The 16,492-nt window shown below is 36.0% G+C and overlaps 1 protein-coding gene across 1 annotated transcript in view; it reads left to right on the forward strand.

Annotated features, from left to right (window-relative positions):
* Window positions 1–16,492, forward strand: part of NSMAF (neutral sphingomyelinase activation associated factor) — a 38,776-nt gene that overhangs the window by 12,625 nt on the left and 9,659 nt on the right. The window contains exons 6-21 of the mRNA XM_056486023.1: window positions 522–572; window positions 3,131–3,202; window positions 3,567–3,614; window positions 3,740–3,792; window positions 4,295–4,424; window positions 6,213–6,284; window positions 7,138–7,246; window positions 9,232–9,408; window positions 10,412–10,491; window positions 11,864–11,954; window positions 12,048–12,111; window positions 12,241–12,292; window positions 13,226–13,346; window positions 13,611–13,742; window positions 15,362–15,404; window positions 15,859–16,022. Coding sequence (XP_056341998.1) covers window positions 522–572; window positions 3,131–3,202; window positions 3,567–3,614; window positions 3,740–3,792; window positions 4,295–4,424; window positions 6,213–6,284; window positions 7,138–7,246; window positions 9,232–9,408; window positions 10,412–10,491; window positions 11,864–11,954; window positions 12,048–12,111; window positions 12,241–12,292; window positions 13,226–13,346; window positions 13,611–13,742; window positions 15,362–15,404; window positions 15,859–16,022 — 1,459 coding nt within the window. The remainder of the gene's footprint in view (window positions 1–521; window positions 573–3,130; window positions 3,203–3,566; window positions 3,615–3,739; window positions 3,793–4,294; window positions 4,425–6,212; window positions 6,285–7,137; window positions 7,247–9,231; window positions 9,409–10,411; window positions 10,492–11,863; window positions 11,955–12,047; window positions 12,112–12,240; window positions 12,293–13,225; window positions 13,347–13,610; window positions 13,743–15,361; window positions 15,405–15,858; window positions 16,023–16,492) is intronic.

Below are 16,492 nucleotides of genomic sequence, written 5' to 3' on the forward strand. Positions count from 1 at the left end.
TGGGGCTAGCACCAGAGAAATAAAACTGTTCACAGGCATGGTGTTGGATGAGGGAGGAAATCTAGTGTTCATTGCAATTGGAGCTGGAAGCAAAGCGTTGAGCAGCTGAAGAAAGGCATTCATTTGAGAAAGTTTGCTCAGTGTATGTTGTGGATTGCCAGTCTGGGGTAATTCCTGTTTGGACAGAACCTTGAGTCACTAAAAGAGGGGGAGGATCTGCCACACTGCATGTAGCTGTGTGTATTTGCTTTAGTATTGCAAATCCTTGAAAGTCATATGATTAGGATAAAAACCCACTAATCAACTGTATAAGTAAGCCTCTGAACTAAATTGTACTCTTGCCCTGCTTGCAATATAAAAGCTCATTGTTTTTCTGCAGTTTATCTGGGGTAGTTAAAGCAGGATATTACAACCCAGTGTTTTGCTTGCTTAAACAGTGTTCTTAGCTTTATATTTACCAGTACTTCTGATTAGTTTTATTATTTTTAAGGTGTGAACTGTAATGTCTGTTACTCTTTCAGGTTTTTCTCATTAAAGAAAGAAATGTTATTGCACCATATAAAACAGTAAGAGTAAGTATGTATTTTTTCACTGCTCTTAGCAAACTGGGGTTTTGTAAGGATTTGTGTTCTCACTTCTGAAAGAGTAAGATGATTATCATTTGAGGAATATAACAATGAAGCTTTAAAAAAAATAATTGCATATTGAAAAACCGTGTCTGAATTCTTCTGTGATGGCTTTCTGATACATCTTGGAAGACATGCTGCAAACTTCACACTTGCCATTTACCTTATGTGCAGCTCTGTGGGCTCAACAGTCAGAGTTATCAGCTAACTGCACATGTACAGTGGACACTGCATCCTGGCTACGTGGCTTCTCAGTTCTGCTCAGACCTGAGATGAGAGATTGCTGATTGGTATTTCCCAGCCAAGTGCTTCTCAGTTCAAAGAAATGGCAGATAGGGCTGCTCACAGCAGAAATTGGAGCTTTCTGCTGTGCTTCCTGGTTGCTTTCTGCTGATGGAGTCAGTCTGCTCCAATTCTGAGCCTGGAGGCTTCAAGGCATACAAGTAAGGGTTCTTTGCTTAAACTGTGAGATAGTTAAGACACAAACACACAATTTTTATTATGCTGAGTTAATTCACATTTTGCCCAAGAATTGAGGAAGACAGAATTATATTTCTCAATGTATTTGTTCAAGTAAGAAACTTCAAGAAAGATGGAGTCCACAAATTTGTATTGCTGTGGTGAACAGCAAAGATAAAAGAGAGGATCTCTGTTCTCTTAATAAGTGCTTTGGGTTGGTTTTATGATTAGATCTGCCTCTAAAATAGGACTTAAAACTTTTTTCTGTCTGTGTTTTTAATTTTTTTTTTTGTATTTATTTATTTATTTATTTATTTATTTTAATTGATTTGGTTTTTTGTTTTTTTTTTTAATTCTGGTAATTCTTCATGTGTTGAACCTACTTTGTCTTCTAGTCCTTCCATGATCTGTTTTTCAGCCATGTGCAATATTTACTAAGTATCAGACGAATACCTTATCCCACTGCCAACACAGTGGAAAATAAGAGAATGAGAAGGGTTGTTTGGAAAGCTTTTCACTTCATTTTCTCCTAAGTTATGATTCATTCATAGCTAAAACATTTCTGACAGTTAGCCATCACAATTTACTTTGCTAAAGTGCAGCTATGTTTCTGTGTTTTAAAATAAGAAATCTAGTTCACCTTCAATTTTTTCTGATTTTTTTCTGTTGCTGCTGAATAACTTCTACTTGAATTGTTGCCAGTTCCATATATGTCACTGAGTGCTGGAATTGAGTAATACATTTTATCTTCCATGTCTTTCTTTGATTGTTTCAGATCAATTACAAAATACTGAGCTGTTGTCTTTAATATGGCTAGAGAGCTACAGAGACAGCTGCTCACAAAAACTGTCACATTGTGGGCTGTAAGCAATACTTGTAGACCATTCTCTAGGATTTCTGAGAGCTGTGTTTTTTCCTGTTGAGGAAAAACAATGCTCGGGTGAAATGTTGCAAGGCTTTTATCTGAATTGCTACTGAATTTCATGTCTCCCTATAATCCAGTTACATTTACTTTTTGAAGCATGCTTTCCTTTTGCATTGCTGTCAGTTCAGCTCAGATCACATACATTACACTGAAGATCATCTAGATTTTCATGTCTTCTTCCTTCCTTCAGTTTAAAATTAATCCAGTTGTATCTGCTGAGCAGTGTCTTGCTGTAGTTGTACTGATCACTTGGTTGTTTTTTTTTAAAGTCTAGCCTGAGAAATCACAAAACACTACAGAAACATATTGGTACATACTGGTTTTATGCTACATTCAGGGGTTATGAAAGGATCCAACAACCTTTGCTAAATGTGAGTTGTGTGTAAAGTTAGTACCAGTTGATGCATAGACATACTTTTTATATACTTAAGTTAAAACTAGGAATGTCTACTGTAAAATGACACTTAAGAAAGCTGGGAAAACTTTGTAGGGGAAAAATGAGTGTGCCACATAAGCTGGTTGATGTGTTAGTGGGGCTTTTGTAAAGGACTAGTCAAAATAGACTGATTGGATTTGGGATCTTTTCAGCTCAAAACTACTTATGTAGATGGCAATGACTAACTTTTTTAGCCTAGTTTTTAAAGATTTGGTGGGCTGGTGTCTTTCACATATGAGAATTACAGTAGCTGTTTAAAATGTAACATGCCATTTGCTAGTTCTATGTTTGCATATGTTTAAAATAGATATTAAAATAGCTGATATTAAAATAGGCAGAACAGGTACTACTTCTACATTTACTGATGTTTGCACTACATTAACTTATTCACTTCAGAGCTATTGTGCTGTATTGTATTAAAAAACAGACGAAATATTGCACAGAGAGGTTTCCACAGGGAAGATATATTTGTAAAGAAAAAAGATCAGGTTTTACATCTGCTTTTGGAATCTTTGAGGTATAACATGATCTTTAAAAGCATAGTTTTACCAGGTTTTAGAGTTTTATTATTTATTTATTATTTTATTATTTAGGGGTTTTTAGTTTAGTTTGGTTAATTTAATTTTTTTATTCCCTTTAGTTCTATTTGAAATTCATTTATAGTAAATGTACTTTTAATTTTAGGGTAGAGCAGAACACTTATTCCAGCTGGATGTTGCTGGGAAAGTAGGAGATGTTGTGCAAACTCTACATCAGGTATGTGGTCATTTGATATCCCTGCATAGTTTGTCACAGCATCTTTTGATTTTTAGTATTGAGCTTTATTTGTTCTCAAGGTGAAAACCTTGGATTATCTATTTCTAAAATGTGGACTTGAACACAGCATCTAGTTCTGACAGCTGTTATAAGTGACCCATGTTAGCTTTTAGTATGCAAGGTGGTAGTAAGAAAAGTAGTAACATGGCAGTAGCAGTGAACAAATATGTCCTACTTTGAAAAGAAATAGTAATAGATCTTGTAGTATGCCATCACTGAGAATGCTAAAGCCCCTCCTGTTTCTGTTGACTTCTGAGTTGTATGGGACATCTTTGTGCTGTATCACTTAAAGATTGTTTTTTAGCTTTACAGAGCTTCATGTCTAGATAAGATGGGGGATCAAGCTGCCATGGTGAGTATCTGATTATTTCTAATATCCCTACTTAATAATGAATTTGTGATATCACTATTTAATAATTAAGTTCACATTGCGTTTGAATCAGAGCCCATTTTAATTTTTCTTTCCTTCCACATTAGATAACTGCTATATTGCAGTCACGCTTGGCTAGAACTTCATTTGATAAAAACAGGTACTTTTCTAATCACTTTCTACTGGGAAATAATTTTCATCTGGTTGGTTGATTAGTCTACTGCACTGATAGTTAGATGGTTGTTTGGGTTAGTGTACTTTCTCTAATTTAGAGAGTTATCTTCTTTATATTCTGAAGCATCCGGACTGGGGAGTGGGAAATTCTGTGTTATGATGATGAGTGTGTTACTTTGTCTCCAAAATGTTTCATTTCTTGTGAATTTGTTACAATTAGGCATCAGTATATGCCAAATAACCCTGTAGTTCTAGAAAAGCCAACCGGCTCTGAGACTGGAGCAGAATGTAGCAGTGTTCCTTTCTAGAGTGTCTGTGAAAGTGGTGATCCCATCAAAGAACTTTATTCCTATGTAAAATAGGCTTAGTGAAGTCCCCATTCTGATGTCCCAAGGCTGAAAGCTAACTAAAACCTTTCTAAATAATTTAAGGGTGCCTCTACCAAAGTAAGAACTGGAGGTAAACTTACTCCTTTTCTTCACTTGTAGATTTCAAAGCATTTCTGAAACGCTGCATATGGAATGTAAAGCAGAAATGGTGACGCCACTGGTGACTAATCCAGGGCATGTGTGCGTTAGTGATGCTAACTTGTACTTCCAGCCTCTTAATGGATATCCTGTAAGTGCCTCCTAGATGGTCTTGCATACAGTGTGAGCACGCTGCCCTGCTAGTGGACAGTTTTAATTTTCTGTACTTTTTTCTCTGAAATGCACGTAGAGCACATCTCCAAGAAGACTATTTTCAGTTATAATTAGGAGGTTGTTAGTTTTCCTTTGATCTCTGCTGCATTCAGTATGTCTTTTCCTCTGAGGCTTCATTCTGTGCTAACTTGCTGAAAGTTTACCTCCTACTGACAAAGCACAAAATGTCCTTTGCTCATTCTCTACTAATATTTGAAGACTACTATTTGTAACGTTTCATTTAAGATAAATTTCTCAATCTTTCTCTGATACTGATCCAACTTAGTAAGAGCTTTATATACATATGGTTTACCTTGGGAACTCTTAGCTAGGTTTTCTATTAAGCTGATCATTTCTTTGTCTGGAGGAAAACAGAGTGCATGTTGCAGATGGATTACTGCTTTGGAGCTTTGTCATAGAAACAGTAGTGATCATCTGAGCAGGCCACTGACTTAGCTATGATTCTGTGATTCTTTAGTATGGACGTGGCAGTAGCATGATCATCAGAAAACTTTAATTCTCAGGTTATTTTTTTTTTTTTCCAATTTGCTTGTCAGCATGTGAGATTGGATCAGCAGCCCTGGTGCTGCTCCAGCTGGCTATGACTGATCCTGCAGGCTTGTGGAGCACAGTCTGCCCAGGGATGAAGTACCAAGCTAGACCTATCCTCTAATTCCTGTGCTGGACTGCCAGTTCCCTCCACAGGGCTGAGGACTGGAGCATACCAGTGCTCTCATCCACTGGTGCCCTGTGGGGAATGAAAGGAATCTGTGCCTAATTTGAATGCCCTAAGGATGAGGAAAGGACAATCAGAAGATTCAGTGGAGTCTGGAGACTCAGACACAGGGAAAATAAAGGGAAAGCTCTTGAGTGCTCTGAAAGGAACATTGAGTTAGAGAGATCATGGATGTTACAAGAGGCAGGATTATTTGGAGCTAGTACAGAGTATGGAAAAGGGAATTGGAGAAAGCATGTTTGACAAAGGAAGAGGAATTTGGGGGGCAGACTTTTTAGCAGAGCCTTTTAATATAGGTAAAGGGTAATAGTTTTAAACTAGAACAGGCTAGATTCAAATTAGATAGAGAAAATAAATGTTTTTTTTAAATGGGGGTGGTAAAACACTGGCACAAGTTGTCCAGAGAGGAGGTGGATGCCCCATCCCTGGAAGTATTTAAGGTTAGGTGGGGCCACACTCAGAATAACTTAGTCTAGTTAAAGGTGTCTCTGCTCAGTACAGTGGGGTTGTACTAGATAGCCTTTCAAGGTCCCTCCCTACCTGAATTACCCTATGATGTAACATGCTGTAGTCAGTTCAGGCACGGGAAAGGCGTTTCGGCGGGATAACGGTGCCATCCTGATTCCCCCGGCAGGTGGCACCCTTGGCACAGCCCAATGGCTTCCTTTCAATCCCGTTCCTTGTTCTGCTTCTCTGGTGCATGAGCATTGCTGCTGGCGACAGACTGGGGATAATACACTGCTGCTTACTGATCCCTAAACTGCTCTGCTACTCAGGCAAAAAACAACAGCAAAGACAGGCTTCCTCTTTTTAACATAACTGCTTAGCATCACTATTCCACTGCTAAAATGACATGGGTGGATATTGTTTTCATATTGCTAGTATCTGTAGTCAAGAAAAACTTCAGGTTGTCTGAGGAGGGTAAAGTAGAAGAATATAAACCTACTAGAATATCTCCATCTTTTCTTCCCCCTCTCTCATCCCCCACAGAAACCAGTAGTACAAATAACACTGCAAAATGTGCGTCGCATCTATAAAAGAAGGCATGGGCTGATGCCGCTGGTAAGCTCAAGTATTTATTTTACTGTCTTGCTGTATATATGGCCTCTTAAAGGGACCAGCTGAAACAGTCTGCATCATTAGGTAAAAGCCATGTGTTCTTAAAAGCTCTGTATGAAATAGTGAACAGTACTCAATGATCCTTTCCAGTTTTTTAAGTGTTTTCTTTTCCTGTGTTGTCAAAAAGATGAAAACAGAGTGAATTCTGACAGGGGTGAAAAACTTCTTTCATAAGCAGTCAGCACAGGAGAAGGGAGTACTGTTAGGGAGCAATTCATTCCATTTATCTCAAGCACCTATCACGGGATGGAATGAATTTCTCACGGTGTATTTTCTCTGGATTGATTAGTGGAGGAAGTTTGCTCACTGCTTCATATTGAGACTGAAGTGGAGTGATGATTCCCACTGTACATGACTGAGGAATGTCAAGAGCTCTGCAGTGAAACCTAAATTGTGTGCTTTTGGTGTTAGCACTGAAATTCCAATCTTGTAGAAATCTTTTTGTCTCAAAACACATTTAAAACACATATACTTTTTTTTTTTTTTTTTTTTTTTTTCTGCCTAAGTGAATGCAGTGATGCAAAGAATTAAGTGTCTTTTAGCTAGGGTTAATCAATCCAAACAGAGCCAATCTATTGGCTCAGTGTAAACTGAATGCTGTTATGACTGGAAATAAAAAATTTAGCCTGTTAGATTTTGTGGGAAAAAATATAGAAAAATATAGAAAAAATATTGCTACCCAATATAGAGTCATAAGTCTTAGATATTAGTAACTGGAACATTCTGTTAAAAACCACAAGTATTGCAGCTTGACAATAATTGCTCTCATTTGTTTTCCCCCCCTTTAACATTTCAGGGACTTGAAGTATTTTGCACAGAAAACGATCTGTGTTCTGACATCTACTTGAAATTCTACAGCTGTCAGGATCGAGATGAGGTCTATCGCCTTATTGCAAAATACATAGGTTTGCAGTATTTATTTATTAATGTAGTGTGTAGCACCTTGTGAAGGGAAATTTGTCTGGATTTTGCTCTGTTGGTGTATGTGAAGAATGAGAAAAATAAACAGAAATATAAGCTGTAAAAAAATTTAATAGAAATAAGCCAAGATCAGAATGAATGTTGTGAAATTGCACCAGTTTGGTTGTGTTTGAAGTGCTGAATGTGAAAGCTGAGGTGGCATTATTGAGACAAAACTAATTTTTTTTATCTGCAACTTGATATGCACTGTCATTTAATAGCCCCTTTTCCCTCACTTAAAAAAACAAAACTAAACAAAAATCTAACAAATGAAACAAAGCCTCAAAATGGTATCTTCAAAGCAAGGGATAAATAAGATCCACTCATCTAAATTGTGTTTTGCTGAAAAAATGTAGACTAGCTTGTGTGTAGATTCCCCAACTCCTCAGTTAAGACCCTCTTGAGAAACTTCCTGTAATAGGTGGATTACCAGTGCACACATGAGTGCCTGAACTTTCCTCAGTCTTAGGAGTGGTTCATGAAAATTTCCATTCTGAAACAGCTGAATTCTCATTTCTATTAAATCTTGTATGCCTTAATTTATAGAAAGTGATGGTTAACTTCCTAAAATGTGTGTGTCCTGGAAAAAAAAGGGAGAAAAAGGCTGATTTTTTCTGTAATTTGAACCATTGAAACATATATTGACTTGAAGTATTGAAAATGTTTTTGTAAATTTTGTGCAATTTTGTTATTGTACCAGGACTCTAGTTCTGTTTCAATGAATTCACCTGAATATCAATTGACATTTCACTCCTGCTTCACAAAGAAAAATGGAAAGGCCACAAAGGAATGATAACTTTTCTTTAGAATTGTTTTAGTCTTTTAGATTTTTCTTGGAAAAGGAAATAGATTCTGACATCATTTTCTCTGTTGCTGAAATACTGCATGCTGTTACCCTGTTTCAGACCTTTTCTGGATAATTTTCTAGGGTGAACTTTCAAGGTGTAGATGAAAATGGTGATGATGTTGATGCTTAGAAATAAAAAAAGGGTGAGCCCTTTCCCTAAAAGTGTTTGTAGCAACTCAGTATCTCTCTGGCAGCAGAAGAGCCTCTCTTTGAAGAGAGACTAACACTTTTTACTTGTAGAATTTAAAGTACTAAAGTGAAGGAGAGATTGGAATATGTCTTTCCACCCTTTGCTGAGCTAAAATAGAGGCCTGCCATAATCTAATTCAAGTTTCTTTCTTGCCATTGTGCCATGGTTCCAGTCCTTCAATTCTACTATTCCAGGCACTTGCCTAGGTGCTGTATATTGAATCAGTAGAAGAAAGTTTAAATAAATAACCCAGTTTTCCAGCAGCATACCTTGACATTACAGCTAATAAGCAGAGTAGAACAGTTTGAATGTTGTGAGCTCCTGCCTACACTTCAAAGAGAACTCCAGGTGCATAATTCCTACTTTCTTGAGTGTTTTCAAGGTTTTTTTTCCTCTACCCTGTTTCAGTGGATCTAAAATTAAATCCTGTTCATGTACATACATGACTTATTTCCACAAGTTATGGTTCATGGATGTCCTTGGTGTCAGTAGGAAAATATATTTAACTTTTTTCTTGACTCAAGCAGAACTCCTAGAAATTTGAAGTCTTAAAGGTTACCAGATTGCTGAGAGAGTTGTTCATGGTCTGCAAATATTTTTCCATTCCTATCTAAATATTCATCCATTCTTACTGTGTTTGGTTTCAGCATTTGGTTTCAGCACTCCTTCTTTATGATTTTTTTTTTTTATTTGGCCAAATGCAACTGAGACCCCTTTGCAGCGGTAATAAAAAATGTGTGAGGTATGATAGCTAGATCAACATGAAGTTCTCAATTAATTCTGACTTGTTCTATTATCTTATAGTATTTAGCATAATGTTAATCACAGTATAATTTGGGGGGCCTAACTCCAAACCTCACCTTAATGTTTTATTTTATTTTTCTTTATTTTAGAAAATCATATTGCAGAGCACACGGCTGAAAGTTATGTGTTACAGTGGCAGCGAGGACATATATCAAATTACCAGTATCTTCTCCATCTCAACAATCTGGCTGATAGAAGCTGTAATGATCTCTCCCAGTATCCTGTATTTCCTTGGATCATAGCAGACTACTCTAGTTCAGTGTTAGGTAGGTTTATATAAAAAACATGTTAGCACATCATGACCTGCCTGAAATGTGTTTGTGGGGCTTTTACACTGCATAAACTTCATGTTTCATCAAATGAACCTGGCATTAGTGGTCTTGGATGGACCACTGCCCTTTAGCTTAGGGGTATAGGGAAGGGTATATTTATACACATATAGAGGTGTATATATATATATAAATACCTCACCTTTTTCTGTTAAGTATTCCATTTTCAGATACAGAGTATGTACCAAACATCTGCTTGATTGCTTTGCAGATCAGCAGTACTGAACATAAAAAGACTTTCTGTGATTTTTATAAATGGAAAAGAACTAGTAAAATGACAGGTTTTGATTTGGTTTTTTGGGGAACAAGTTAGATGCACTGAAATGTGTAGAATCCAGGTGTTCTTTTATAATTCTTTGTATTGCAGATTGAATGCAAGAGGCTGACAAGGCTTGTGCCTAAATAGGCTCCTTGATTAAGGTCTTAGTGCAGTATGTGTTGGGATTTTGTCCTTTTGAGGATTGTGTCCCTCTGCAAGAAGCAGAGTAGGGGCATCTTGTGTTATTCATCAGCACCTGCTCAAACACTTCAATCTGATTGTATGGTGGGACTTAACTGTAGCCTGACACAATAGTTAATGAGTAGGAAGAAGATGATACCAGCTGCTTTTGTGCATTTGGTAGAAGTACCTTGACTATGTGATATTACTTGTAAGAACTGTCCCATGTATTAACTATTCCTTCTTAAGCAAGAGGTATGAGTTTACATGTACTTGGAAGGAAAATCAGTAGCCATTTACTATAAGACTTTGTAGGATTGCAGTTAGTAGGGAGGGAGAAAATTACTGGAGGGGTTCTGTGTTGGCTTTTGTTTGCTTTGTTGCTGCTTGGATAAGCTTGGTTTTTTTTTTGGTTTGTGTTTAAATATTGATTAGAGTACATTAAAGTAGAATGCTTGGAGTCTATAACCAAGCATTTGATTTGTTGGTTTTTTTTTTAAGATCTGACAAAGCCTGAAACATTTCGTGACCTTAGTAAACCAGTTGGTGCCCTGAATAAGGAAAGGCTGGATAGACTTGTGGTATGTATATCTTGGCATTTATATACTGAATATTTTGTGCCTTGTACATATTGGCAATAAAAGGAGCTTTGTCCAGCACAAGCCTTGGGAATTACATCTTATGAATTACTGTATCAAAAATAAACTATAAACTTTATCAGAAGCAAACATGCCTATAACCATTCCACATTTATTTTCCAGCATAATTTCATCAGAACTGGTTTTGTCAGTACTAATTTAAAATTATTTGAATCCATTTCCTTTCTCTAACTACCCATTCATAAATATATATTTTAAAAATAATATTTAAAAATAATATCCTGAAATCCAGTTGATATATATATGGTGACACTGAGATGCTATAAACATACATGGATTTATGAAACTTCAAAACCCATGGATTTAAATGCGTAATGTAAAACACATGTTTGAAAGAAGTAAGAAAAAATAATAGAAATCTTAAGTATTTCCATTTAAGAAAAATACTGCATTGGAGGGAAAGTACTTCAAAGGGAGGAAATTTGGATCCATGGAGGTCAAAGCACCTATATACTTATAATAGTGCACCAAGTTTTTCTGTTTCTCAAGGTAGGCAGGCTTTCCTTTCATATGCTGTCAAACACATACTTAGATACTTAGAAGGTTCTCAGTTGCTTGGCTTTAAATTATTTCTGTAAAATTATTGTCTTCTATGAAAAGTTAATTATTCCAAAATAATTTACAGAACATTAGAAAAAATATTAGAATAAAATATTAGAATAGAATAACTCCACTGTATCAGTAAAAAAGACTTCAATGCTTCAAAATCATATAGGTTCATAAGTTTGTAGAAGAGAAGGATATGAAAAATATTGTGTTTGCAGTAACAGTAAATAAAGTCTTCCTGCTAAGATCTGACGTTCCTCAAACTGTTATTGGCTTCATGCTTACTGCAGTAAAAGTCATTCTGTTTATATTATGATACGTTTTAGAGTAATGCATAGGAGCTTCAGACAGGAAGGAATCTTCCAGGTTGATGGCAGTCAGTATGTTCTTCCATACTCTCATTAAACCTGATGTGAAAGACAAAAAGGAAGCATTTGTTTGCACTTCTTTGAATTTGAATCACTGTAGTTATGTGCTAAAGTGGGAGAGGGGAAAAAACACTGAATGCCTGTTAGTTCTAGATCATCAGTTATGGCAGCTATTTTGCTATATTGATTTACTGCTCTGATAAAAGCTACAAGGGTATTAGAACTTAAGAGTTTGTTTTATCATTAGAAGAAAAATTGAGGGTGGGTGGTCCTAATCTGTTTCTTTAAAAAGAAAGTGTCTATGTGTTCTGCATTGAGGGAAAGCAGGAGTGCTGATTTGAAACAGAGGTTTCTTTCTTTCTTTTTTTCCTATGTTGCAGACACGTTATCAGGAAATGCCAGAGCCCAAGTTCATGTATGGAAGCCATTATTCTTCTCCGGGTTATGTTTTGTTTTATCTCGTTAGAGTTGGTAAGACACCTTTTATATGCTCTCTGAGCAGACAGTTACCTCCAAAGCAGACAAGGTTTGGAGCAAGCTGATGCTGTTTTTCTTTCTCTTTAGCTCCAGAATACATGCTCTGCCTGCAGAATGGAAAGTTTGATCATGCTGACAGAATGTTCAACAGGTTTGTTTACATTTAGTCTATAACTAGGCTGGTTTTGTTTTCCAATATGCCTCAATGGGGAGTGCAAAGCCCTAATTTTTTTTTTATTTTTTTTTTTTAACAAATGTATGACTGATCTGTCTTATCTAGCATTGCAGAAACCTGGAAAAACTGTTTGGATGGTGCAACAGATTTCAAAGAGGTAAATGGCTGGAAAATTACTCAAATCTTCTCATCTGTGCTTAGCTTTCTCATCTACTGTTGATTTGAGAGTGTTTAGCTGGAGTGTGTTAGGATTTTTCTTGTTGTTTGTGCTTTTCAGTTGTGTGGGTTTGGTTTTCGTGTTTTTTGTAAGGCTGATGACTGCATTTTATGGATTCTTTATTAAATGTATATTAATCCTATGTCAATTCCATTTTGCTTATCTGTGCCTGCTTTCTGGCTTTTAGTTTAACAGAAGTATCATTGTGAATGTTAATGGCAATACATGGGAATTGCCAGAGTGTGGATTAAGGCTGAAAAGACAATTTTATGTATTGTCTGCTGGAATCTTGTAAGGATTTGGCTGTATTGCAGCAACACATCTGGAGAGTTAAACTGTAGAAGTAGTATCTTGGGTTTTTGAGCCTTGAGAAACCCTAACTTGTAGAATATGTTGAGAATAATCAACTGTCACATAGTAAATACTGTTAAACTCCTTTATCAAAGAAACATTATTTAATACAGTGATGCTTTTTTAAAAAATAGTCTGCAGTTAATGGTTTGATATGGTGGCATTTAAATAATCGATTTAATATCTGAAATTACAAAATTTTAGTTTTATTCTAGATTTTAGTCTTGACTCTTACTTGATGTCTTAAGAATGAGAAGGCAGCTATGCAATGACAGTTCTGAAGATACCTGTAGATATTATGGATTTATATGTCACACATTACTTGTTAAAAATGTATGCTATTCTGAATTTAGCAGTTTAGCTCAGAGAACTGTCATGTAGAGAAAACTTGGAAAGCCTGCCCAACTTTAGGGTTTGACATATAAACTTTAACTTTCTTTCCTTTGAATGATCTGTTTAAGTGATCAAAACTAAGCTAATATTAAAACTTGGTTGTTTTTGTTTTGTTTTTCTAAATTCCAGTTGATTCCAGAATTTTACGAAAATGATTCCAGTTTTCTAGTAAATAGTTTGAAGTTGGACTTGGGGAAAAGGCAAGGTGGAAAGATGGTTGAAGATGTAGAGCTTCCACCTTGGGCATCAGGTAATAATAGTCAAATTTCTTGTATTATTAATTAATTCAAGATTGCTGGAATCATGACTCTTCCTCAAAAACTTCCATTCCTGTTTCTTCTAAATGATCTCTTTCTTTAAAACACTGACATAAGTAATAGCTGCTTTTAATTTTTATAAGAAAACTGAGATTTAGCATCGGGTGTTTTGTTGGTTTTTCAAGAATGAGGAGGAATAGATAGATACCAATACTGAATGGGATATTTGCTCCTTTAATTAACCTTTCTTTCATCAGGTCCTGATGATTTTCTTCAGAAGAGCCAAGAGGCTTTAGAAAGTCCATATGTATCAGAACATCTTCATGAATGGATTGACATCATATTTGGTTACAAGCAGAAAGGAAGTGAAGCAGTGGCAGCTCACAATGGTAAATATACATTTATAGAACTAGCAAAAAAAAGGGGATGCTTCAATTAGGCAGGAATGGTAAATCACAACATATCTGTAATGCTTATTTTGTTTTGAATGTTCATAAGTGTGCTTTAAATGCTTGATCCTTATTGGAAATAGTGACTTATCTGGTAGTATTGCCTTCGTGTTGATTTCCATCCTTGAGGTTTTGCTTCAGAGAGTGGACAAGATGATTCTGTAGCATTGCTGGGAATTGCATGCACATCATGGTGTAGCAATATAGTGTGGAATTAATGTTTCCCAATTAAAAATGGGAGCCTGCAGGGCCTCCAAATAAACATGTATTTAACCTTCCTCCACTGTAATTTCAGTAAGTGAATTTCAACACAATTTCCCCCTTCTCCTGAGAGAATTGGCAAGGGAAAGGATGGGCTAATGGGTTCCAGGTCTTTGGAGCAAGAATGAAGGAAAAAGTATGTGTTGGTTTGTCCTTGTATACATACACAGCTGCATGTGAGACATTTCACTGTTTGCAGCCTTACTCTGAAGATGTATCTAGCCACTCTGGGCCATTCCAAAGGGGGATGTTGTTATGTGACTGCTGTGGAGATGTATTTACACCTAATAGTGTTACCAATGATTAACTTATTCATCTGTCTGGTATTTTATCTACCCATCAAGGGTATGTTACTACCCAACACGGAAGTGCCCTCTTTTTAAAAAAGACTAGCAGATCAGATTTTTGGGTGTTTATTCCACAAGCCCTGATCCTTTTGAAGGAATGCAAGTAACAGAAAATGTTGAGATGGTTTGCACTTTAAAGGATAAAATAAGTTAAGAAAGGAAACCTTCCTACAACAGTGGTGAGGGTAGGAATAAGCAACTCCTCATTTTGGTTCTCACTACTATATTTTAGAATTGTAGGGTTTGGCATGCAGTCATACTGTGAGCATAAGTGTCTATTACAATGTACCACAGACTTCAAATACATTAAATCAGCATAGAAATTATGGCACCTATATTTTTACCTCTCAAAGGAGAACACTAATGAGAGTCCTTTTTATGCATGATGTGTTACTTCTGCTGCAGTATGTATTTTTATTAGCATAATGAGTTGCAGACATTTAAGTAGATAAGAGAAGCAGAAGGGATCTGTTTATGAATGAACTTAGGTCAAAGTAAATATTCTTAAGCAGAGGCCTCAAAGTCATTTGCGTCATAGCAATTCACCTGGAAAGGTGAATACACAGAACTTTCTGATTATTCTTTATTGTTTTCTGTTCCATATCTGAAAATAACTAGAGATTCAGGTATGCAGCTGTGCTTGCTTGCTTATTTATTTGTGTACTTATTTATTATTTGGGTTAGGTATTTAATGAAGCCTAAGTAAGCAATCCTTCCTTTATGAAAGTACTGATTCCTTCTAAAACTTTCTGAAAATCTCTTGGAAGTCCTAAGCTTGTTCAGGTAAAAAAAAAAAAGAAAAAAAAAAAACCAGTATTAAAATGTAAGCCCTCAAACACTAATCCCTGCTGAAATAACTTATTGTGAGTAAAAAATGCAGCTCTGTTTATAGGAAGATGAAGAAAATGAGCCTTGTATATCTACATTGTACAAATAAACTTTTTTTTCCAGTGTTTCACCCATTAACTTATGAAGGAGGAGTGGATTTAAACAGGTAATTAACAAGAATCTGAATGTTTTTATTAAAGTAGTTAGCCAAGTTTCTCAGTATCTCTCAAAGTTCTCTGCTGGCTGTAAAAGGGTCCATGAATGTACATGAATGCTGTTGCTCTTCCATTTTATACTCCCATTTTATACTATATGCAGAGAACCAGCAGCACGTTTTCAGTTTTAGTTTGCATTGAAAGATTGTTACTTAAGCATTTCTTCAGTCTGGCTTTTGTGAAATTGCTTAATTTTTTCAGTCATTGAGAATATTGTTATTTTACATAAACAAAGTTATGAAACTGTTATATGATTGTAAATCTGCAGTGAATCAGTTCTAAAAGAATGTGTGATGACCTGTAGTGCTGTAGTAACTGCACATGCAATTCTATGCTTTTGGGGAAGGGGAGGGAAAAAAAAAGTACTTGCATCCTTGGTTTAATTATATATCTTGCTTTGTAAAGTATTTTGGACCCCAATGAAAAAGTAGCTCTGCTGACGCAAATCCTGGAGTTTGGACAGACGCCAAAACAGTTGTTTACAACCCCTCATCCTCAAAGGAAAATTCAGAAATTGAAAAGCTTGTCTCAAACATCTAGTAACAGCATTTCCATAACTGAGTCTCCAGGTAAATATTTAATATAAACTAACAATGAGAAGGATTTGTAATTTTGAGTAGTATCTTTCTCCCACAGGTTCTCATTATACATCTCTCTTGGCTACTTTCCCTGTAAGCCAACTCAAGATAAATCCATGAACTGAATCTTAAAGAAAAACAAAACTAGACCAGTTTCAAATTTGGAAAAACAGGTGTTGCCCTGTATTTTGCCTTCCAGTGGTCTCCTCTGGGACTGTTCAACCTCTGCTTCTGAAACTATGGGAGTGCTGTCATCCCTGGCTTTCCTGACACTTTAAATTCGAGCTGATGTGATAGCAGTTTCAGTGGCCATATCAGTCATTCTAAATGATGCAAAGATTTGTTTGGGTTTTTAACAGGAATGTCTTAGGGGTAATCAATTAATTAGCTTGATCAAAGTAAACCCTAAGAACTTAAATTAAGCATCTGGTTTTATTTTTTTCCTTTTCTATGACTTGAAT

The sequence above is a fragment of the Oenanthe melanoleuca genome, chromosome 2 (assembly GCF_029582105.1).
Source record: "Oenanthe melanoleuca isolate GR-GAL-2019-014 chromosome 2, OMel1.0, whole genome shotgun sequence".
Taxonomy (NCBI): domain Eukaryota; kingdom Metazoa; phylum Chordata; class Aves; order Passeriformes; family Muscicapidae; genus Oenanthe; species Oenanthe melanoleuca.